Raw genomic sequence first — 20023 nt, 5'->3', positions numbered from 1 at the left:
TGGTACAAGATGCCAAACCCACACCTCAGCTTTTCTCTTTCTATACTACAACCATAAAGCAGGAACAGTAGATGACATCTGAAGGGAGTGAGATTGTATAATATTGTTCTAATGTCTCAATGGTCCGTAAAGAAAACAAAATTACTTACCTACAGGCTTCGTCCTCCAGCACTAGCCTTTCACAAAGTTAATGACAGACTTCGATTTTTTTTTCCCCGCCAACGTTACTAGGCAAGGTGCCTTAGTCATGGCTTAAGGCACTTTCCTCTGTTCACTAGGGCAGTTTTTCAGCATTGTTGCTCTGCCGTTAAGACTCAGTAACGTCACCATCCCCTAATCTCATTAGGTTCTAGGTAAGCAACAACGATAGCTGCTTCCACGAGATCGCATCAATGATTAATTTATCAAAAGATACCAATGACGGAGAAACAAGATTACAAGCGTGATGCAATGGTGGTAAATATTCAACATAGTCCACACAATGACTTTACAGATTGGAGGGTATCATTTTGGCCAAAATGCTGCCATAGTTGCCTTGCTTCCCATAAGTGTGCCACAACACTTCCAGGTAAGACTGTCAGTTTGCTTACTTTTCAAGTGAGATCTATACAGTCGATTGGCTTCCTGACTAAACTGGACGTGGTTAGTGTTGGAAAGTGGGTTATTGGTAGGCGCAAATGTAGGTCTGCCACTGGCAATAAGGCCGCTAACACATGATAGGACTCAGCATAGGTCTTAGAAAATTATTCCTTTGCTCAACCCTTGGTAACGTGGCTGCGAGCAGACAGGGACAACTTCAAAGACAGGTGTATAAAGCATTCAAAAACACCATTTCAGTAAATAATTAAGACACAAAACAAAATAAAAATCCAACACCAATTTATACAAATAGGACATTTTTATCTTTTAAATGGCACCAAAGCGAAAATAATCCACTGTAGGGAGCCAGAGATATGAATTTTTAAAGATTAGTCACTTTCTAGTGCTTAGAAACCAACAGCGCCCCTTTAAGTCATTTTGTTTTCTCGGTCAGGGACACACCTTTATAAATTGTTCTGAAGCATTCTCACCACTGTGGTGGGCCGCCTTCTTCAGCAAGCGGGGTCCAGTTAGAACACCTTCCTGGCGTTCTGCTTGCGGGTCCCAAAGTATCCAACACACAATCCAAGGTTCTGATATCTCCAAGAGGGTCCTTGAAAGTGTAAAACTTCAATTCCGCAATCCACTTAACAAAACCCTTACAAATCCACTGGTACTCCAGGCTTTGAATTCTTTGTGGGGCTGTCCAGGTGAGCTCTGTTAACCTGTAGCTTGCAGGGAGTCCACTCTTAGTCCTTTGGCAGCAAGGTAATCCACAGGGCTGCAGTTTCACTTGGTGCAGTCATCATAGGTCAGGCCTTAGAGTTCATTGCACAGCAAAACCTTCCAGCAGGGCACTTCTTGCTTCATTCAGTTTCAAGCAGCAGATCTGGAGGGCTATGCCCCTCTCAGATACTTATTCAAAATTCTCTGGGTCAAGCACCAGGTTACTGCTGACCAATGAGAGCAGGGCAACTCCTCATAGTTATGACCACATCCTGTAGAGTGTGGCATTAGTTTGTCCCAGAGTGCATCTTTCTTCCAAATCCATAATGGCTGATTTTCCAGCAAGGAGGTAAGAGCTGGCTAAACACACCCCCTGGGATGGCTTATTTCCATGCACTCTCCCCCTACCATCTGCACATACCTTCCTTAAGCCTATCCCTGACTCTGGGTCAAGACTGTCAGAGTGGACTGAAACCCAAGCCTCCCCTCTACCTTTGAGGAGCATAGTTTACAACGCCACCTCCTGGCCTGGCATTCCTATAGACCAGCCCACTGCCCTTCCAGCAGAGTGATTAACCGGAGGGGTTCCTTATCAACTCTTCAAAGCAGCCTGGCTAATCCACTTACCTCTGACCAATCAGGGCAGACCACTGGAAGGCTGAATTTTGGACTTACAAACAAGAAAGTCTTATAACTTCTTGTATGTACACTTTAGGAGAAATTCAACAATATTGTTGGATTTACTACTACCATTCTGGGAAGTCTTTGAATGGTCCGGCTAGTCCTCTCCTATCAATATTTATTAATCAATCACTTCCTACCATGTTAACCTATGGGCCATGGGGTTTGCAATGGGGAAAATGACTGGGGCCACTTTTGTAGCACCAGGGCTTATAAAACCATATTTTATAAGTATTTCCCTAATTTCCACAGGACCCCCATCCCCTGTGCATTTAGGGGAGACTTCAGGGGTTCTGAATCTGCAGAAATCATGCAGATTATCCTTACCCAATTCTTCTAGCATCAAAGTCGAGCAGCTCTTTAACACAATGTGGGGAGTGAAATGTAAAATTTCACTTTACCCAGGCATATAAAAACTCATTTTATAAGAGCGTACCTTATAGATAACTGACCCCCCACCCCTGGGATACCTAGGGGTGATCCTGGGGGTCCCTAATATGCAAAAACATGGTAGGTTTTTCAATTTTAAGGGCCCCTACCCCCAAAGCAGTTTGGGCACAATTTAAGATTTAAAAGCGGTCCTGGCCACCAGGTATGCTTTTAAACTGACCTCAGGCTTCAGCACTGCACACATGCTAGTGCAGAAAATCTGCTGGCCTCTAAACTGCCATGCCCCCGGATACTGGAGACTTCTAGGTAGTTTCAATCCCCTGCCCTCTTACATACTAGGGGCTTATGGGGTAGGTCATGCCAATTACAGGGGTACCCCACCATACCATAGTGTACCCTTGTGTATGTTGGGTATCTTAACTGCATTCTAATGTGTTCCTTTTAGCTTGGCCCTGGCCCTGGTTAAACAGAGCCCAGGGTCAGTCAGTTAACACCAGTTCCAGTCAGCAAAAAGTTGGGGGGTGCCCAGGGCACAGGATGACTTTGCAACAGTTAGACAGGACCTTTTTTGTAGTATTGTACACTACAAAACACAAATGGCAAGGAAACCAGTGATTTTAATAATGTAGTAGTAGAGAGCTATTCAAATCAAAAGGTGCAAAGTACTTTCAGCTGAATTTTGAGGAATTTGAATGCCAAAAAAAACACAAGCAGATTGTTACCCCCCCCTCGCCCCTTTTTGCTGGCGTCAGCATGTTTTTTTTTTACTAGCCAGACTAGGATCCTGCTAATCAGGACCCCTACTCACTGTGCTTCGTCCCTAAATTGACTATAGTAAGTACTTCTGTACCTCCACAATCGGCTACTAGTGTACCCCTATAAGTCCCAAATATATGGTACTGAGGTACCCTGGGCATAGGTACAACCAGGGCGCTCCCATGGGCTGCAGCATGTATTGTGCGACCTGTGAGAGACCACTCAAGCAGACTACAGGCCTGCCATTGCAGACCATGTAAGCTGGTGCTAGCACCACTTATGACGGATATACATTTTCTGTTAGCCGAGGTTACTACACTTAAGACACAAGTCTAAGGTCTAAGTGTATGGGTGCCCTTGCAGGAGCAGGACACCCCTACAAGCCCAGGAGTGGATTCTCCAGGCTTTGTATGGGATCCAGCCATTTTAATACATATAGTGGCCATCTTTCATAACGAGACGGCTAACTATGTAGTGACTGTGCCGAACCTGGCCCCGATTTGGTACGTTGAACTCATACCCCATTACCGTTACCAGTGTTGGAGGTATGATTCCATGCACTCTGGGGCTCCTCCGGGAAGCCCCCAGTACCCCAGGTAATAGTCTTCCAGGGTCTGCCAGCAAGCAAGTGCTGCTCCCAACCCCATACACGATTCTGCCCTTCTGCTGCTGAGCCGAGCCCGAAATGTTGAATAGGTTTCCTGTCACAGGGAGGGGTGACCAACTTCCAGACAGGAGTAAGTGTGTTAGGCTGGGGGCGTTTGCCAGCGCCATGAGACTGCTTTGAAGGGCCCATTATGAGTCCGTTCAGGGAACCCTTAGCCCCCGCTTTGGCACAAAACTGGACAAAGGACATGGGGGTATCCTCCCCTCTGTCCAGCCCTTACTCTGGGATGGATCCCCCTCTCCCCCTACAGAGTCGTTCTAACCTCTTTCCTTGAGTATTTAAGTGCATACCTGTGGGTGGGTCCTCAGATTCGTCATGGGACAAGACTCAAACCTGAAACCACGTCACTCTTAGACCGCCTAGAAACTTAGACTTCCCCCTCGAACCGAGACTGCAATAAGGAAGACTCCTGCTGCTCCTGGTCTCGCTGTTCTGCCTGTAAGTATTCTTTGTAGTCGTCTGTGCTTCCTCCAGGATCTTCAACAGACCTGTGGGCATCAATGACACCTGAAGTAATCTCCCTTGGAGTGAAAGTCACTCTCCTGCATCTGCAGGCACATCAACGAAGCTGACCGGACTGCTGCTCCTGATGTCCCACAATCTTCGAAAGGCTCAACAACACAGGTGGTGGTTCTGCATCTCTTAAGGCCTGATCGTCCGCTCTACAATTTTGAGGCCAATATCCCTAGTTGTAACCGTTGGAAACCCAACCCCTGTGCACCGCGTCGACTTGACGTTGCCAGGGCTTCTTTGCTTTGCACTCCATAGATCTTCAGGCTACAAGAAGCTCAAGCCTCCAGCATCTTTTCCAGCCAAGAACAGCTTCCTCACTGCATCCTCTGCACAGTGGGCCTATATCTTTGGTGAGCTACTGAAGGTCCTCTTGCAACTCCTGTGCCTTCAGCCTCTAGGTCCTCTCGAGAGTCTTCTGCTCCAGTGGGCTCCATTGCTTACTTGGGGCCTGCTCAGACTCTTGTGCTCGTCTTGAGTCCCTTGGACCTTGCTGATCCAAAGGTTGCTCCTTCGCTTTCCACACCTGTTGCAACTACGAAGGCTTGTTGGTGCTCCCGACAGACACCGACCACTTGGTTATCGACTTCCGCCTTTGAACAGCTCATCCTCAGCGTCACCTGGTCCTCACAGCTGCAGTAACAAGGTCACTGTCATCACTTATGAACCTTTCGATATAGGTGAGCATTGATCTTCCGTGCCTCCTAGTCATCTGAGAGTGACACAGACTGTCCCCTCTGCTTGCGGGTTAGCCTCTTCAAGAAAACACCCTTGGATTCTACAGACTCTTGCACAGTTTGCCAGCAGCATATTTTCTGAAGTTCTCCATTGTGGTCTATGGCAGTTTCCGAAATCACTTCGCACATATCAACCTGGCTTCCCTTGTGTAGGTTTGCTGGTTCCTGGGGTATCCACGGACAGGTTTTCTTCCAACCTTCTGTCTTCCCTGGGGTTTCTTCAGGGCCCACTGGGAAGGGTCCTTCTCCAAAACAGAAACTGCAACCCTTCCGTTGACTTCTATTGGACACGTAGCTGTGTTTCCACTATGTACACAACCTCCATGGGGTTCCTGGGTACTTCCCTTGGGTGGTTCCTTGTGTCCGCTGCTCCCCTGAGTTTCCTGGTCCAAATCCCGACTTCAAGTCCCAGTTCGCATCCCACATTTTTTATGTATGGCTTGGTCTCGCCCTGGAGACCACTGTATTGTGTGCTTACTTACCTATTACAATTGAAGAATTATGGTGTATTTGAGTTTATATCTACAGGTAGGAAATATACGTAGAATGTTGGCTCTGTATACGATAGAACAAAGTGAGATATAGTGTGCACAGAGTCCCGTGGAACCCCAAAGGTAGGCAGAGGTAAAAGTAGATATCACCTTACTCTAATTGTGGTAGTGTGGGCGAGCAGTAAGGCTTTATCAGAGGGTAGTTAAGCATTAGTTGTACACACTCAATCAGAAAATGTCACACATGCAAAGACTGAACTCAGACCAATTTGATTTGTATAAAAATATTTAGTTAGATTTATCTCCTAGAACCAAGCATGACTGGCACAGGTAAGTGTATTTGATAATGTGCAAGGCAGGTTGAACAATACAAGCAAGCTGAATAAAAATTACTGTTACAGGTTTGTAAATTTTTTCATCACAGTGGAAATTACTGTTGGATTACTTTACAGATTACTTTCTGGATTACTTTTTCTACACAGTGTGATACACCTAGATATCACACTGGGAAATTTCGTAGAAAAAACGAAAGTAAGAAATGTGTAGTCCTTTCAAAGTTCCACACAAAACCTACACCACTCTTGGGACATTTTTCAAGGAAAAAAAGTTCATGTATTCTCATGGAGAGAAATGAGGTTATCGGTTAACAGGGAAGTTCTTTTTTGTGGGAATTGGTATTCTGAGGTTAGAACCAGGGTTCCCCCAGGGTCAAGAATGCACTCTCAAAGTACCATCAGCGGCACTAGGGCGGCCGAGTGCAGAGTGCTTGAGGACCAATGTTATCCAATGGGAGATGAAGGCCTCCGGTCGGTGGCCGCTCACAAGCAGGCCACAAGGTTGTGGGAACAAAGCTCCTGGTGTCAGGCAAAGGGGATCTGGTTTAGCACACAACGTGCACCCACAGTGGCGGCTGGTTGCAGGGTGCTGTTTTGGCGTTGGGTGCCCTGTTTTCAACGGGGATTCTCGGTTTTGGTTTTTAGCTGCAAGCTCGGTCCAGAAAGACTTCTGAAAGGAACCAAAAGCTAGGCAGATAAATTGGAGGGCTTGGGGACAGAGGTGCACCTCGGGTTCTTTTCTCCAGGACACAGGGCGGCTGGATGCATGGGTGTCTTTTGAGGTCCGATTTCACCTTACCGGCCACTCGCGGCTGGAGGGGCGGGAGGAAGAGTCTCCGTACAGAGACTGCAGGCGATGTCAGGAGTCCTGGAGGGGTCATACCCCGATGGAGACTGAAGCGCTAGGGGACCTCGCTAGGACTGGTGCACCAATCCAACTCTGACTGTAGGAGACGGGTGCAGTGGTGGTTCCAGGCGTCAGATTTCCTGCTCCTCAGCAGGCTCAGGGTCAGTCTTTGGAGTTTCTTTTGAGCAGATCTGCTGTTCATAGGAGAGCTGGTCTTTGTTGAAGGAAGTCAGTCCTCCCAGGGGTTCTGGAAGTTGCTGGCTGCAGGACAAGGTGACTTTGCGCAGAATCTCTGGAACGGCAGAAGGACCAGTAGGGATGGGGCCAAGTCAGTTCTTCTCTACAGTCTCCTCTGCTGGGCGTCTTCTTTCATCCTTCATAGGTTGCAGAAATCTGCCTTCTTGGTTCTGGGCTGCCCCTAAATACTATATTTAGGGGGTGTTTCAGGGGTCTTTAGGTTACTAGCCAATGGGCTACTGACCTTAGGGTGACTACACCCTTTGTGTCACACCACGTGGGGGAAGGGGCACAATCCCTAGTTCTGATTGGCGAGTGCCTGCTATCTGCAAGATGGTGGGCACTGAAGACTGGGCTTCACCTCATCTCCCCTACCTAAGGAGTGAAGTTGGCAGAGGTGGGCACACCTGGGCTGTGCTAATTTTTCCCTCCTGTCTTCCCACCGAAAAGGAGGTGCAACAGGAAGGGGGGCCGCTTCCGATAGCAGTAATGGCTGGGGGAGGGGGGGGGGTCGCATTACAAAGGCAGCAAGGCCTTTGATGCTCCACTGCCACATATGGCTCTTCCTGGCCTGGGGGAGGTGTGACCATCTCCACCCCGGAAAAGCTTGGTTTCCGAGCTCAGGGGGCGAAGGTTCCCACCCCAGGGGTCCAGAAACATGTCTCATGGTGGCAGGCTGGTGTGTACCAGTCAGGGAACCCATCAGAGGCTGGTTGTTTTTCAGGGGCCATCTCTAAGGTGCACTCGGAGCGCATTTTTCAACAAATCTCACACTGTCATCAGTGTGGGTTTAATGTGCAGAGTAGTTAGATACCAAACTTCTTCCCAGTTCTCAGTACAACCATTATGGTGGTGTTCGTAATGACTAATTCCCAGCACCATATACTCTTAATTGCATTACTGCACTTAGTGTCTAAGAATTGGTCTAGACACTAGGGGTATAGTGCTCATACACCAGTACACACCACAGGTATAGTGCACCCAGCTAGAGGGGTGGCTGAACAATGCAAGGGCAGTGGGTTGATGGCATGGCACACAGGGACATGTGCCAAGTCAACACTACTTTGTCCAGCGCCAAAACGCACAGCCTGCAATGGCAGTGTGCAAAGGTACAGTGCCTTCAAGGGTGGCACAATAAGGGAGGCAGCCCTTACAGGCCTTCCCTGACCACAGTGCCCTTGGTAATGTAAATGTACATGTATTTATATAGCGCAAATCACCGACACGGTATCTAAGCGCTTGCTTAGGGAACCCTTCCTGGTATTCCCCTGTGAGATACCCCGGCAGGGTATCCACAAGGTGAAAGCCAGGCATCCCGCCGTGAGGGGCCGTAGTGGAGATTAAGCAAGCTATTGCCCAGAGTCGCAGAGTGTGACCCCGTGAGTCGAGTAGGCACCGGAACGAGAATTATCGAGTCCGTGGAATTTATGAGCCCGAGACCCGCCGAGGCGGGGAATCGAACCCTGGTCCACGGCCGATCTCAGCTTACGGGTCTGCCGCCTCTAACCACTGAGCCACGCTTCTCCACTGTAACTTTTACATGGGTCTGATATGTGGCCAGAGAGGTGCCAATTGGGGGTACAAGGTACAGTTTTGAGAAATAACACAGGCCCTGGGAAGCTGATTGGCAGGGACCCAGGGCACATCAAGTCAAAGTGCATCATTAGTCTGGCAAAAAGAGTGTGTGGGGGGGGGGTTACTGCAAAGAAACCCAGCTTCCTACAATATACCAATGTGTTAGTGAGTGTTGTGTAATAGACATTTTTATATATACACCACGTGGCTCTTTTTGTTTAACTTACACTTTACGATTAGATCTGGTTAACAAGCTGCTTAACACTTCTGGATAAGCCTGAAGGCTGCTATCCACAGTTACAACTTCGAGAGCTTTCTAACGTTGTCTAAGACCCCTAACATCCCAAGAAGAGTTGCCTGGATTAGTGCAAGGTGATTCACTTAAGTGTGCACCATACACTAAGCCAGCCTCCTACACGGACCGATATGCAATGCTAAACAGGTGTGCACAGCTCACCAATGGAGGAACTCTGCGTTTCCAAGTGATTAGAGTGCAGAACATAAAAATAACATTAGTAGTCACAAGTTGTTCATATCCCTAAGAAAATGCTAAGTAGAGTCCAAAGGAAAAATGTTTCAGACTGGACGGTGTCAAATTGAAAGGGTGTGGCAGTGCCTTACTCGCAGCACCACTGGGCAGGCAGTACACACATTGAAAAATACCCAAGGGCCAGCATGCTCATGCATTCCTGAGGTAAATGAAGGTGAAGAAAGTCAAAACCATCAGGAGTCATGGCGCTTTCCTGATTGAACTCAGACCATGGTAAGGTAGAGAAAATTCAGCTTCCTGTTACCCTAGCCCTTGGGAGCTTTTTACTTTACATTCCATGCTAACAAGGAGCAGGTCTAGAAACAGTGTATCTTTCCCAAGTCAGAGCCAATAAGACCATCTGCCAGCAAGAGGAGGGGGGGGGGGGGGGGGGGGGGGGGGGGTGGTTAAGAGGTCACCAAAAATAAACTCCACTTCATAAATGGTCTAAAAGACCTTAACCTTTGCTTCCCCCCCCCCATAGCTCCATCATCCTCCAATGCTTGACACTCACAATATACTTCCTGTGTTACTTAATAAAACGATCACAATTTACATTGCTGTAAACTGCGTCACAAAATGATTGCATGTCCAACAGCACACATGCAGAGGCGCCAGTGTTCAATTAAAGGTGTAATGGACTTCAGCATCTGCTCTTCAACTGTGAAAGAGCAAACTACGAACGAAAGCCTTGCCTCACTCAAATTCAACACAACAATATGGAGGATATTTATTTGCAATCCAATGGCCTCTGACCGATTGCATGCTGGTGTCTGTCCTTCGTGTCCCATGGGGCAACCAGGAAAACATGAGGACGATTTTGCCAGTAGATTGGGCTCCAGTTATGGAAATTAACTACCTCTGGAACCAAGAAAGATCAAGCCCCATTTGGAATTTAGTAAAGCAAAGAATGTTTAATTAGTTTATCACTAGGGTTTCTCATTTACACTTACAATTGTCATGTACTTTATAGTATTTACAGTGTCAAGACACTTGTAGTGTTAGCCTACACTTCAAAAGTAACCAAATTAATCAAACGTTGTGAAAGAAATGGAAGACTAGACCATAATAAGGAGTGTACCAGCTACCTTTTGTGATTCTATGCTCACACTACCAGTCTTGGCCACCCTGGGTTTGCAACTCATTCATAAAAGAAAAAGACAAAAAACAAACAAATCAGACCAAACAGAAAAACTGCACTGCAAACACAAGGAAACAAGGCCAGATGAAGTGATAAGCAGTGAGTTTAGTGAACTTGCAAATTAAAAAATCCCAAAAGGCTTTTATTATACATCTATAAATTGTGTGCAAACTCTTCACCCCATAGGGAAAACTATAGTAAACCTACAACGTGCCAAGAGAAAGAAAGCACTAGACCAATTTCTGCTCCTATGGGAGGCACATAGAAAAAAAAAACATACCTTTTAGTATATATTCTAATATGACAAATGTCATCAACAGTTACCATTAACAGATATCCTGTAAGAAGAAAAAAAACTGAACGGATTTCCATACACTGTTTTACACAGTTACCCAATATAAAAAATAAATACTTTTGGAAATATTATAAGAATTACTAATAAAAGTTATCCTCTCTACAAAACTTATCAGATAAAGCTATAAATCCCAATTCCATCATGGCTTTCAATCTTTAGATTAATTTCTCTATAAAAAGCCTTTTTACAGCGTTCATAAATCTCCCAATAGCCATTGCAATATCAAGGTTTGGGATATCTAAAGAAGTTTTACAGCTTGTGCCCGGGGTACAATACCATATTTTAAAAAGAGTGGACGTAAAAACAGTTTTCGCAGAGCTAATACTTTTGAGCAAAACTTTTGTGCCAATCATACATGTACATTTGCCATCGGGTTGCATCATTTCTATTTATTTTCTCATTTATCATCCAGGGGTTAATAACAATTCGTGATCTTAATATTCACATCGGAGCCAACAATTTGGAAATGTATCCAGGTATGGGAACCAGGCTTCCTTCTGCCAACTATTTAACATAAATTACACCAATGTGTTCCTTTCTTCCTTCCCTAAACAGTTCCTTCCCTAGAGTTCTGAGTTCACTCTTAGTAGCTTCTGCTTGTAGTATCGGTTGACATATTCTCATCTTCAAATGTGACACTTGGCTAACCAATTGGAAAGGTCTGGCACAGATGAATAATTTGGTGTAAAGAGCTTATCAAGTTTATTTCTTAGGCACAGCAAATGTACCACAAGGTATCCTATCAAGATGCCAACAGCTAATTTCCATAATAGCCACCATTGTGTGCTCATATACGTATTTATATGGCGTTCATTCTGCCACTGGCGTGGCTTCACAATTTCATTCAGTTCAGTTTTGTGCTTCGCACCCACGATTCAAGGACCCCATTGCAGTCTGGATCGGTGGTTTGTAGTAAATGTTAGGCAATGCAAGGGAATTCATTGTTGAAAATGTAAACCTGTTAATTCCCAACTGAGTGAGGCTAGAGGTCCAGCTACGCCGTTCCATTCTTCTGATTTCTTGGCTTGCACACTGCACAGCAAATTTGCATATGCATGTGAATGGATCCTAAGTAAACATGCCAATGGAAATTTGAGCAAAAACTATTTCCTCAGTCGATATGGTTTAAGCAGCAAAGAAAGCATTTTAATCCAAATTTGTCGTGAACACTGTCTGTTCTACTACTGTGAAGGGAAACATTCAAAGTACTTTATCTTCTAATCTCTCACTGGATAATAGGCCCCAACAGTAGGTGCAGATGCTACATCAAAAGCAATGGAAAATCTGTCCAGTTACAAATATAGCAAAGTCGGGAGCTAACCGGTGCCTCAATTCAATCCATTGACAAGCAAATGCTAGTACCTGCTACCACTGGACAGGTGAGATCATTTTGCAACTTAATACTTTCACTGTGATTCCCAGTCACCCACAACAGGAAACCACATTCCAACACATCATATCATTCCTCTTAGGACCGTCCCCATCACCACTCTCAAATAAAACACTTTGTAGTAGAGTAGAAATAATCTGTAACCATTCAATCTCACTTTGGAGACATGAGCCATCTGGAAAGTTCAATTTTTGAAAACCACATTCCTGGCATAATAAAGAACTCCGTACACAAATAGGAAAAAACTAAAGAAAACCCTGCAAGCCTGCAGCTCCCAACCCCTCAGACAACTAAAGCCACATACTAAAAGGTCAACCATCACCAGATCCTCTTAGTTACAAGTTATCTATCTGATCACAAATCCACCTCCCTCCTACAATAGTTTAGATAGCAGCACCATTCTTCTGGTCGTGATTCAATACATACATACTTAACATTCAGAGCATTCTGCATGCCACCACATGACCGAAAGACCAAAAGAAATAGTATCCCCAGCACTAAAACAACTGCTGCTCCCGCAGTCCCACATCTTGAAAAAATGCTATTTCAATAAGGCTAGCAACCAACACTCCACTCTAGCCAACTTACAACCTCACCATCTAGCAAGCCAATGCAACACAGCATGTACCGACACTGCTAGATTGGAGATATATGGATGCAAAAAGGAAGAAAAGCCTTCAAGTTAAGCGCCCATATTAAAGAACACAGTTTAGACTTTATACCACAGTGACTGCATAAACAGCAAAATACAAATACTGTGAGAAGAATTATATAGTTATACTGCATACATTACCGATTAAGTTACGGGCAAGTTCAGCTGCAATGTCACAGACTTTTTTCCTTATGCTGGTTTGCATTTCAGCCTGAATGACTGATATCAGTTCCGTTTTGATGGCATTCTGGACATCAGGTGGAAGAGTAGGATAGACCTCCTCGAAAGAAGAGGACAGCAACCGCCGCAAAAGGACGGCAGCCATCTGTCTAGCCTGTGGACAAAAATTGAGATAAAAATCACAAGTTCGCAGAAGGAACATCAGCCACAAAAAAAGAAAATGTACTTCTAAACAAAGCCATATTCCATCAGGCTGCCACTCGTCATGTTCACAAAGGAAGGAACAAGGGAACCCTACTCACTCCGGAACCAGGGCGCGTACTTTATATAGGAAAACAGCGGTTCCAGTGGAGAAATCAAATTACATCTAGTAGTAACAATAATGCCTAATAGCCAATAAAATCTAAGGGTTGTAGGCAATGTCAGAGAGAGACAGGCAGCAGACACGGAAGGAGTTTGAATGGTATGCTTGTATTTTCAAAAATAATTCAAAATATGTACAATCATAAAAATAGTTACAGTGTCATGGTGCCCCCAGTGTAACAAGAAGAACCAACATTAAACATTGTAAGCGTGACTAAATGTGACAATATTTACAAGGTTTCACAAGTCTGTTTTTGAGTGTGTCTGCTTCTTTGAGGTAGTCTTCCTTAAGTGCACAGTTTCTGCGTATTCGCAGAAATCGTCCGAAGGGTAGTCAGTCTCTAAGAGCTCTGGGATGATGGCTATGATATGATAGAGTATTTCTCTGTTGGCTTCGGTAAAACACCTTCACTCCGCATTTTTTATTCCGCATACCGTCACTCCGCATACCTTCACTCCGCAAGTACTATTACTCCTCATTACTATTATATCGCATACCATTACAACTTATATGCTTTTACCACGCATGCTTTTACAACGAAATTCGTTTTAAAAGCATGAATGGTAAAAGCATATGTTTTTTAATTTTAAGGTAAGTATATGGTTTTAGTTTGGGGTATATGTTTTAGGGGTTCAGAGGTATTTTAAGGGATAGGTTTGGGTATTGGGGTTCAGGGGTATTTTTAGGGTATAGGGCTACCGTTGGGTTTTGGGGTACAGGGGTATTTTTAGGGTTCAGTAGTAGGTTTGGGGAAACAGGGGTATTTTAGGGTTCAGGAGTAGGTTTGGGTTTTGGGGTACAGGGGTATTTTAGGGTTCAGGGGTAGGTTTGGGTTTTGGGGTACAGGGGTGTTTTTAGGGTTCAGGGGTGGGTTTTGGGGTACAGGGGTGTTTTTAGGGTTCAGCTTTGGGGTACAGGGGTGTTTTAGGGTTCAGGAGTAGGTTTGGGTTTTGGGGTACAGGGGTATTTTAGGGTTCAGGGTTGGGTTTTGGGGTACAGGGGTGTTTTAGGGTTCAGGGTTAGGTTTGGGTTTTGGGGGTACAGGGGTATTTTAGGGTTCAGGGATAGGTTTGAGTTTTGGGGTACAGGGGTATTTTTAGGGTTCAGGGCTAGGTTTGGGTTTTGGGGTACAGGGTTGTTTTTAGGGTTCAGGGTTAGCTTTGGGTTACATGGGTGTTTTAGGGTTCAGGAGTAGGTTTGGGTTTTGGGTTACAGGGGTATTTTAGGGTTCAGGGCTAGGTTTGAGTTTTGGGGTACAGGGGTATTTTAAGTGTCAAGATGGGTTTGTGTTTAAGGGTACTGGGGTATTTTAAGGAAAAAGGGTGGGTTAGTATTTTGGGGTGCAGGGGTATTTTAAGGGTCCAGGGTGGGATTATTTTTTAGGGTGAAAAGGGTATAATTATTATTTACATAAATATATGTATATAGAAATACACACATTTATTGCGAGTATTTTTACTGTTTATAACTTTATCATACATGCCTTTGCGTTGTAAACGATTCAGAAAAGGGGGTTTACGTTGTAAAGGCATGCGTGGTAAAGTTATTTGCGGGCAAAAAATGTGCGGAATGATAGTATTACGGAGTAATTGTATCCGCGTGGTTATAAATGCGGAGTAATGGTATGCGGAGTGTTAGTTTGCGGGATAACATCATATATTCGTTGGCATCCAGGCTCCTACCACTAATGACCTCTTTGGTGCATAGGGATCAAGCGGGATTCATCCCCTCTAGGAGCACTTCGATGAATATCCGTCGGCTGATTGGGGTTATTGATAGTGCTGCCACTGCGGACCCAGGCCCAGTAGTGCTGACTGTTGATATTGAAAAGGCGTTTGATAGCTTAGAATGGGACTTTCTAGATGGCGTGCTGTTGAAGTTCGGGGTTGGGGAGGGGTTCCGGGGCTGGACGAGAGTGCTCTATTCTTCGGCTAAGGCGCGGGTGCGGCTGGGGACCTTGGTCTCCTCGGTTTATCCGGTCTGTAGGGGCACGAGGCAAGGCTGTTCGCTATCCCCTCTGCTCTTTGCCCTCGCAGTGGAACCGCTAGCGGCGCAGGCGAGAACAGGAGTTGTTTTCGACAGGATTGCGCAGGGACCTGACTCGCATTACATTTCGTTGTATGCCGATGACTTGTTACTGTACCTGGCGGATTCTGGAAGGGCTCTAGAAGGCGCGGTGGACATGTTGGGCAGGTTCGGGAGGCTTTCTGGCCTCAGAGTGAACTGTACTAAGACCTGTGTGTTTCCGTTGCGGAAGACCACGCTCTGCCCGCAGCTCACGAGGCCGGTAGTGTGGGAACCCTCTTGTTTTGTTTACCTGGGAGTGCGCATCTACCATGCGGCGGCGGACCTCCTTGAGGGGAATGTGGGGCGCTGTATTCGAGCACTGAGAGGCAGTGTGGACTTCTGGGCATCTCTCCCGCTGTCTGTACTAGGCCGTGTGGCACTGTTGAAAATGGTGGCACTCCCGAGGCTCCTGTATTATTTTAGAACGTTGCCGGTGTGGATCCCGCAGGGTATTTTTCGAGAGCTGAGGACGTTGGTGACTGGCTTTCTCTGGGGCCACGGTCGCCGACGGGTGGCATTAGCCACCTTGATGCGACCCAAGTGTGAAGGAGGGATGGCTGTCCCCGACTATGAGCTATACTATCTGGCAGCGCAGCTCCAGGTCCTGACGCAGAACGTGGCCAGGGAACTCAGAGGACCTGAGGATGGCCGGGGGATCGGCGTTCAGAGGCATGTCTCGTCGTCGATCGTGATGCAACAGAGACTGGCTAGTAGGGACCTCACGATGGAGGAAAGGACGCTTAGATTGTGTTGGAACAGGAACCTGAGGAGGGCTGGGAAGCGCCGGCCATATGCACCGGAGATTCCGCTGGGAATGCTCACTGCCTTACCGCACGGAGGTGATTGGTCCCAATTGTTAGAGTGGGAGGACCTAGGTTTGCAGATGGTAGGAGACCTCTATGTGGACGGGACGCTGGCCCCGTTCCAGACCTTACAAGATCAATTCGGCCTGCCAAGTGGTTCCTTCCTGTTGCATGCGGCGGTTGTTGCGGCCGTGCAGAGGCACTGGGGGGGCGGACTGGCTGAACCGGAGGTGACGATGGTGTGCCAATATGTGGTGATGGCAGCGGGCACCGTCAAGGCGGTGACCTGCCTCCACAATAGGATGTTAAACAAAGGTCTGGCCCCGTTGGTTGAGTTGAAGTCGCGTTGGGAGGCCAGCGTCGGTAAACAGATCCCGGACTCCATTTGGGGTCAGGTGCTACATAGGACCTGGAAAGGAACGAGGAATGAGAGATTCCAACAGGTGCATTTTTTCGTGCTCCATAGGGCGTATTTGACCCCGGAGAGGTTGCGCCGACACTTCCAGGTGCTTGATGCCATGTGCCCACGTTGTCTAGAACCTGAGGTGGATCTTGACCACATGCTGTGGGGCTGTCCGAAATTGGGGAACTATTGGTCCGAGGTAGGGGACCTCTTGAATGCTGTCACGGATCGGGAGGTAGACTTTGACATGGCCGCTTGCCTGCTTCTTTGGTTCCCGCACACCAAAAAGACCAAGGTGACAAGCAAATTCATTGGGTTGGGATTGATACTGGCACAGCGTGAAATCACTTGGCACTGGAAGTCCAAAGAGGGGCCGTCTGTACGGAGGTGGAGGAATGAACTGGTGAAGTGGTCGGGTTGTGAGAGTGTGTCACAAATGCGCCAGGCGACTAGAACTGGTAACGAAAAGAGTTTGGACCTGGCAAGGTCCTGGGAGCTGGTGGTGCAAGCGTTAAGGGACTACCTAACTGAAGGCGAAGAAGCTGATCAGGTATAGGGAGGGATTCCGTGTGACTGCTTGTTTGTCGAATCTTCCTGATAGTTGTCACCTTAGAGCTAGAAAGGGATGGTGGAACCCGCATTAGCAGCAGTTGAAGGGGAGGGCACTGGAAGGGAGTCGTGGGAGGGGGTGGTTTGCCGGCTAGCGGCAACCTCCCGGAACCGGATGGCCCAGGGAGGTAATTGTGATGTTTCAGTGTCGTGACATTGGAGTGGCCAAGGACTAGATGGAGAGGGTGGGTTGGTTGTTTTGGGATAAAAGCAGAAACGAGGTGCTGCATTTGACCTGTGCCCCGGATGGAGCACGCACCGAGATACCCCCAGTGTACTAAGTCATTGAAGCGCCGCCCAGCAACTTTTACTAGCACAAATTTGCTAGTAAAAGTTGCTGTTTGGAAAATTGATCCCGAGTGTGCAGTCCTTATTTCTTCCCGGGACCGGGGAGAGATTGAGCTTTAATATATATATATATATATATATATATATATATTCGTTGGCATCCTATGTAGGGATGTGTATATGATGCCATCTGTATATTGGATATTGAGATCTAGAAAGGCTATTGATGATTTGTGTATTGTGGCGGTAAACGTCAAATGAGTTTGAATCAGATTGAGGTAGCTGCGAGTAAACTCTTTACTCCCTTACTCACCTAGGTGTCACTTCACTACACCTGTGACTCAGCACGGTTAGATCCAGGTAATTGTCCCTGATTGGCGGTCTATCCACATTGCCTGGGATCCCTTATGGTCCAGCGCTCACCCTTATTTCATCTTGTTCCCTAGATGTCCCCGCATCCTCGGTCCGGACGAGACCCTCTATCCCAAAAAGGGTCGAAACGCAGTCAACGATAATAGAAAGCGAACCTTACACACAGCACTCATGATTGCATAGAGTGTTTCTTCATCTGTCTCGGTTTGAATATTCAGAATGGTCGCTTTCTCAGTACTATTGACTTGTGAAACCTTGTAAATATTGTCACATTTAGTCATGCTTACAATGTTTAATGTTGGTTCTTCTTGTTACACTGGGGACACCATGACACTAACTATTTTTATGATTGTACATATTTTGAATTATTTTTGAAAATACAAGCATACAATTCAAACTCCTTCCGTGTCTGCTGCCTGTCTCTCTCTGACATTGCCTACAACCCTTAGATTTTATCGGCTATTAGGCATTATTGTTACTACAACAAGTAATTTGATTTCTCCACTGGAACCACTAGTCATGTTCACAGAACAATAAGCTGCTCAATACCATTAAATCATGCCTAATGTTTAAGTGGGTCTAGTTTTTTTGTTGTTTTAAATTATAATTTCAAGGGAACCTTTTACTAGCACGAATCCTAGAACAATTGATTAACACATGTACAGAGTACTGGAACCCTGTTAAGTCCATGTATACAGCACTTCAATCAGCCATGAGGGTATCCGGGCACATAGCAGGTGGTTAGGCGAGTGACTCCCTTGTGAGTTTATTAGTGTAGCAAACACAAGCAGATGATGGCTGGAGCACTGAAACTTTTCAAACACGCACCCCCAGTCACAGATCTGGGCTGAATCCATCATCGTTCTTTAGCTCACTTAGTCCAGTTCAGAAACAGCTATATGCAAATCAGTCTTCACCCTGTGCCTCATGGGAACAGTCCAGCACGAACTGCCAAGCCTTCCCTGGACCGGAAACAAGCATCCTGGGACCGGTTTCGGGCTAATAGTCCTCATCAGCCAGGCTAGCTTGAATCCAGTGGCATAGTGATCCCAAGACCCTCGTCTGACTGGGGGCGAGTATCTGAAAAGTTTCAGCCCATCATCAATCATCTCCTTGTGTTTGCTTTGTTCACCCCATGTTGGCAGGGTATGCCCAGGCGTGGGTCCCTCGCTCACTTTGCCACTGGATTAAAGCTAGCCTGGCTGATGAGGGATGTTACAGGTCCCAGGATGCTGGTTTCCGGTTCACTTGAGCAGCAACTCCATTTCTTTAGATGCAGCTCGTCTAAAGAAAGGGGTGCGGCAGCTTTGAAAGTGCAGCATGGGGCTCTTTCACAAAAAAGAAAGATTTGTTTCTCTAGTTGACAAACTTGCTTTTTTTGTAAATGCCACGCGTTTACTTGAATAGCTGCTGCGCTCCTTTCTTCAGATGAGCCATGTTTCAAGAAAGTGTCACAGCCGCCATGAAAGGTAAAGCACGGAATGGGGCGATTGTACAAAACAAAAAATTGTTCCTATACAAAAAGATAGGAACCTACAGTGTAAAGAAACTGTAAGCAAGGAGCACTGGCAAACTACAAACGGAAGTGATGTATCGGGAACTCCAGCCTATAAGGAGCCAGGAAACCAGAGCAATAGAATTTTTAACCAGTGGCAAGAAGCTGTAATTACACTCCACGGAGGGATTACAACAGGTCTTGCAGATAGTGCATGCATACGGATGCTTACCCTGAAAAAGTACCATTGCGTGCATTTCAGTTACTCCCAGCAGTCACAAAATAACAAAAACTGAGGATTTGCAAAGTAACTTTTTTTAACCCCTTCAGTGCTAATGACAAGGGTAACTCGTCATGGAGTTTCCATTGATTTCAATGGAAATTACATTGAGGGGCAAGAGGGGCCTTAGCAGCCAAGTGGTTAAACATACCTCTTCGGCAGCAGCAGCATTCCTGATGGCTTGTAAAAGGAATGTGATCTTGGAAGGCCCTGGGATGGTCTCATACGTTTCCTGAGGGAAATTAATAAAGGATTACTGGTGTTTATTAATTACCATGGACAAAGGCACTGTTTAGGCACTGAATAGCCACAAGCAAGAAACTGAAGTCAATAAAGGGTCACAATGCGTGCAGCCGTACATATAATCTCTTTCACAGTAAACAAGTTTATTTAGTTATAGATAACCATTCGTGAAATGCCTGACTGCTCACCAGGTGGTGTTGAATGAAAGCACGAAGTTAGGCAAGACATGCTAGGCACCTTCCAATCCAATATAGTGAAGCAGGGCCAGGGTTTATAACCCCCATGTCTCATTACTCCACCTCAGCATGCAAAAAGTGGTTC

The 20023-nt window shown here is 46.2% G+C and overlaps 1 protein-coding gene across 1 annotated transcript in view; it reads right to left on the bottom strand.

The window, feature by feature from the left end:
* Window positions 1-20023, bottom strand: part of IPO5 (importin 5) — a 446703-nt gene that overhangs the window by 413165 nt on the left and 13515 nt on the right. Inside the window, exons 2-3 of the mRNA XM_078657510.1 lie at window positions 19611-19691; window positions 12740-12932 (exon numbers count right to left, since the gene is read on the bottom strand). Coding sequence (XP_078513636.1) covers window positions 12740-12932; window positions 19611-19691 — 274 coding nt within the window. The remainder of the gene's footprint in view (window positions 1-12739; window positions 12933-19610; window positions 19692-20023) is intronic.

The sequence above is a fragment of the Lissotriton helveticus genome, chromosome 8 (assembly GCF_964261635.1).
Source record: "Lissotriton helveticus chromosome 8, aLisHel1.1, whole genome shotgun sequence".
Classification (NCBI taxonomy): domain Eukaryota; kingdom Metazoa; phylum Chordata; class Amphibia; order Caudata; family Salamandridae; genus Lissotriton; species Lissotriton helveticus.
Note: the sequence above shows the minus strand (reverse complement) of the source record. Positions and strands in the feature narration are given on the sequence as shown.